Below are 4668 nucleotides of genomic sequence, written 5' to 3'. Positions count from 1 at the left end.
TTCTTTTACAGGATGTTAAAAGAGGGGGATTCAGGAACAGAAATCTCAAACCTGATGTCGTGGGAAGATATGACAGTCTCTTGATTCATTGGGACTGGAACATTATCGACTTTGGAATCTTCATGCAAAGTTGATTGTTTGTCCTACCTGGTTAAAAGTATTATAATCATCAGCGTGACTGGAAAAGGTCTGAGACTCACAGGCACTCGAGTGAGAGTGATCCAGAGCACTGACCATGCACTGAGCTTTATCCATTTACACAACCTGAAAAACACTGTACCAGTCACAGCGGGAGAGACCGTACACATGTTTTGTGTGTGCATAGTGCTTCAATAGATCATCGAAGCTGGAGAGATACGAGGACACCCACACTATGGAGAAACCCTGGAAATGTGAGGACTGTGGGAAGGGATTCAAAAACCCATCGCAGTTGGAAATTCATCGACGCAGTCACACTGGGGAGAGGCCATTCACCTGCCCCGTGTGTGGGAAGGGATTCACTCAGTCATCCCACCTGCATACGCACCAGAGAATTCACACCGGGGAGAGGGCGTTCACCTGCTCACAGTGTGGAAACAGATTCACTCGGTTATCCCACCTGCATATCCACCAGCGAGTTCACACTGGGGAGAGGCCATTCACTTGCTCCGTGTGTGGGAAGGGATTCAGTCAGTTGTCCAACATGCTGAGACACCAGGGCAGTCATAACAGTGAGTTGAAATGCTCTGACAGTGTAGGTGGCTCTGTCGACCTGATGTTCCACCAACACATGAACACTGAGGAGGAGAGACCGTTCAGCTGCTCTCAGTGTGCGAAGAAGTTTAAAATGTCATCCGACCTGTTGGTCCACCAGCGAATTCACACTGGGGAGAGGCCGTTCACCTGCTCTCAGTGTGGGAAGGGATTCACTAAGTTATCCAACCTGCTGGTCCACCAGCGAGTTCACACTGAAGAGAAGCCATTCATGTGCTCTGTGTGTGGGAAAGGATTCAGACATTCATCCACCCTGCGGACACACCAGCAAGTTCACAATGGGGAGAAGCCTTTCACCTGCTCTCAGTGTGCGAAGAGATTCACTCATTTATCCAAATTGCAAACCCATCAGCGTGTTCACACTGGGGAGAGGCCATTCACCTGCTCTGACTGTGAGAAGAGATTCACTCTGTTACGGAACCTGCGGAAGCACCAGCGACTTCACAAGTCTTCACAGGGATTGGATTCTGCTGTTATTGCTGCTGTTAATGACACCCAGACTGAACCATGTTCATTCTGACAGTGGGTGAAGTGGGAGATTCACAGGGTTTCTTTCTGTTGAACTGTCCCATGTCACCACTTTTCTCCCAGCCTCAAAGAGCGTCCGTCTCCTTTCGGTATTTTAAGTATGCCATTCAATTACTTTTCACGTTCAAGCCAGAAAGTTTCATATTCCTATTTGGAGCAAATGCGACCTTGGGCTTCAGGAATAGATGGATTGAGAACAAAAACAGGGAAGTTATGTTGAACCTTTCTAAAGCTCTGGTTAGGCCACAACTAGAGTATTGAGTCTAGGTCTGGGTTACCACACGTTAGGGAGGATGTGAGGCTCCTCGAGAGGGTGGAGAGGAGATTTACCAGAATAGTTCCGGGGATGAGCCATTGAAACTACAAGGTTCGGTTGGAGAAGCTGGGGTTGTTCATCTTGGAGCAAAGGAGATTGAGGGGAGATTTGAGAGGGGTGGACAAGATGTTTAGCTAGGGTGGATAAAGAAAAGCTGTTCCCATTAGCTGATGGGACAAGGATGAAGGGGATACAGATTTCGGGTTTTGAATAGTTTGCAAACAGTTTTGGTTCCCTTAGCTAAGGAATGATTTACTGGCATCAGAAGAATCCCAGAGAAGGTTCACTCGGTTGATCCCGGGAAGGGAGCGATTTTCTGATGAGGCGAGGTTGAGGAGGTTGGGTCTGTACTCATTGGAGTTTAGAAGAATGAGAGGCGACCTTATTTAGACATCTAGGATTCTCGAGGGGGCTTGACAGGATAGATGCTGAGAGGATGTTCGTCTTGTGGGAGGGTCTAGGACCAGAGGGCATAATCCCAGAGTAAGAGGTTGCCCATGGGCAGCACAATGGTTAGCACTGCAGCCTCATGGCACCGAGGTCCCAGATTCGATCCCAGCTCTGGGTTGCTGTCCATGTGGAGTTTGCACATTCTCCCTGTTTTTGTGTGGGTTTCGCCCCCACAATCCAGAGATGTGCAGGGTAGGTGGATTGGCCACGCTAAATTGCCCCTTAATTGGAGAAAATGAATTGTGTACTCTAAATTTATATTTAAAAAAAGAGGTCACCCATTTCAGACAGAGGTGAGGAGCAATTTCTTCTTTCAGAGGGTAGAGAATCTGTGGAATTCTTTACCACAGAGAGCTGTAGAGGCTGGTTCGCTAAGTATCTTCAAGACTGAGATAGACAGATTATTAATCAGGAAGGGAATCGAGGGTTATGGGGATAAGGCGGGAATGTGGAGTTAAGGTCATATCAGATCAGTCACAATCTAATTGAATGGCAGAGCAGACTCAATGGGCCAAATGCCCTACATCTGCTCCTATGTCTTATGGACTCGAGCTATATCTAAATCACAGCCTGGAATCAATGGGCTGAATGGCCTCCTTCTCTGCCCTAATTACTCGGTGATCTAAAGAGAACAATTTCAGCTGCTCCATTCTCTCCAACTCACTGAAGACCCTCATCCCTGGTGCCATACTCGTAAATCTCCTCTGCATCCACTCTGAGAACTTCACATCTTTCCTAAAGTATGGGGCCCATATATAGGGTTCCATTCCAGAGTGATAGAATTGAAAAGCAGGGAGGTTATGTTCAACTTGTTTAGAGCTACACTGGGAGCACTGTCAACATTTGTCATCTCCATTTAGTGAAAGGAAATAGAGGCACTGGAGAAGGTTCAACAAAGATTCACAAGAATAATCCCAGAACTGAGAGCATTTCACCCTCAGGAAAGGCTGGGGCTGCTTTCCTCCAGAAAAGAGAAGACTGAAGGATGACCTGATGGAAGTCTTTAAGATTATGAAAGGGTTCAATAATCCGATAGGGATTTGATGAGAAACCTCTTTACCCAGTGAGTGGTGAGAATGTGGAACTCACTCCCACAGCGAGTGGTTGAGGTGAACAGCATGAATACATTGAAGGGGGAGCTAGATACATACATGAGGGAGAAAGGAATAGAAGGAGATGCTAATGGGGGGAGATGAAGAGGGGTGGGTGGAGGCTCATGTGGAGCATCAATACTGACAGAGACCAATTGTGTTGCTGAGCTCCGAGGCTCAAAGAGCATCAGACTAATGAGGATTTTGACCAATGACGGAGCGAGTTGTTGACACAGAAAGAAGCCATTTTGAACTTGATGTCTCCAAAAGAGAATCCAAAATGTTTGCGTCTGGGAAATGAACTGAAAAATGAAGCTCCAAAGCTTCATTGGGGGGGATCTATAAACATGGAAGAAAATAAAGTTCAACAGGTGAACTCTGAACAGACTGTTTTCAAAACTGAACTTGAAAGTTCCCATCTGAACAGCAACGAGGATTCTCCTCTCACAGAAGGAACTTTGGACGATAATTATTGGAAGAAGAAAAGTTTCAGAAAACACAGCAAGCAGTAATGTTTTCTATCTTCAGTGGACTGTGATTCCTGGACATGGAATTCAGCAGTGTGCTGATGGCAAGATAGACTGGTGAAAGTGAAGGGGACAATGGAGGGATTATTCTGTCTATTGCAGGTTATCAGATATTTAAACACAGGAAAACATCGGATTAGGAGCAGGATTAGGCCATTCGGCCCTTCGAGCCTGCTCCACCATTCAATAAGATCATAGTAAGAAGTCTTACAACACCAGGTTAAAGTCCAACAGGTTTGTTTCAAACACGAGCTTTCGGAGCACGGCTCCTTCTTCAGGTGAAGAAGGAGCCGTGCTCCGAAAGCTCGTGTTTGAAACAAACCTGTTGGACTTTAACCTGGTGTTGTAAGACTTCTTACTGTGCTCACCCCAGTCCAACGCCGGCATCTCCACAATAAGATCATGGCTGTTGTTAAGATGTACAGCATGTTGGCGCTGTGGTTAGCACTGCTGCCTCAGCGCCGAGGTCCCGGGTTCGATCCCGGCCATGGGTCACTGTCCGTGTGGAGTTTGCACATTCTCCCCGTGTCTGTGTGAGTCTCACCCCCTCAACCCAAAGATGTGCAGAATAGGTGGATTGGCCACGCTAAATTACCCCTTAATTGGAAAGAAGATGTACAGCACGTTGTAAGTTGTAACATTTCTAATTAGGATATGATGAGGGTGATACATTTTCATTTCTTCCTGGGGAGGATGTTGCGAATATCAAGTTTAATAATCAAATGTTTTAGAAATATAATGTTTATTTGGGAATGGGATTTTTTAAAATGTAAAATAAATGGAAAACCTGTGTTGTGAATCTTACCGTCAGGAAACCTGTGTTGTGAAACACCCTCAGGGAATTTGCAATCACAGGGGCCTAAGATGTCAAAGCTGGAAGGGTAAGATCTGTAAAAGGGCAGCTGGGCTCCTTTAGCTGGAGACCGGGAGACATCGAGTCTGACAATTACTGTCCTGTCTTTATTCCAGAGGTGAATCCTTCACACACACCTCGGGTCGGAAG

At 46.3% G+C, this 4668-nt stretch overlaps 1 protein-coding gene across 1 annotated transcript; it reads left to right on the top strand.

Annotated features, from left to right (window-relative positions):
• The first annotated feature begins 553 nt into the window (after positions 1 to 553).
• LOC119952229 (gastrula zinc finger protein XlCGF49.1-like) lies at positions 554 to 2046 on the top strand. The gene has a single exon (XM_038775880.1). It carries the CDS (start codon positions 683 to 685, stop codon positions 1271 to 1273), a length of 591 nt encoding a protein of 196 aa, XP_038631808.1. The 5' UTR covers positions 554 to 682; the 3' UTR covers positions 1274 to 2046.
• The last annotated feature ends 2622 nt before the right edge of the window (positions 2047 to 4668 follow it).

This window comes from Scyliorhinus canicula, chromosome 17 (genome assembly GCF_902713615.1).
Source record: "Scyliorhinus canicula chromosome 17, sScyCan1.1, whole genome shotgun sequence".
Classification (NCBI taxonomy): Eukaryota; Metazoa; Chordata; class Chondrichthyes; order Carcharhiniformes; family Scyliorhinidae; genus Scyliorhinus; species Scyliorhinus canicula.
This window is presented reverse-complemented; position numbering and strand designations above follow the sequence as displayed.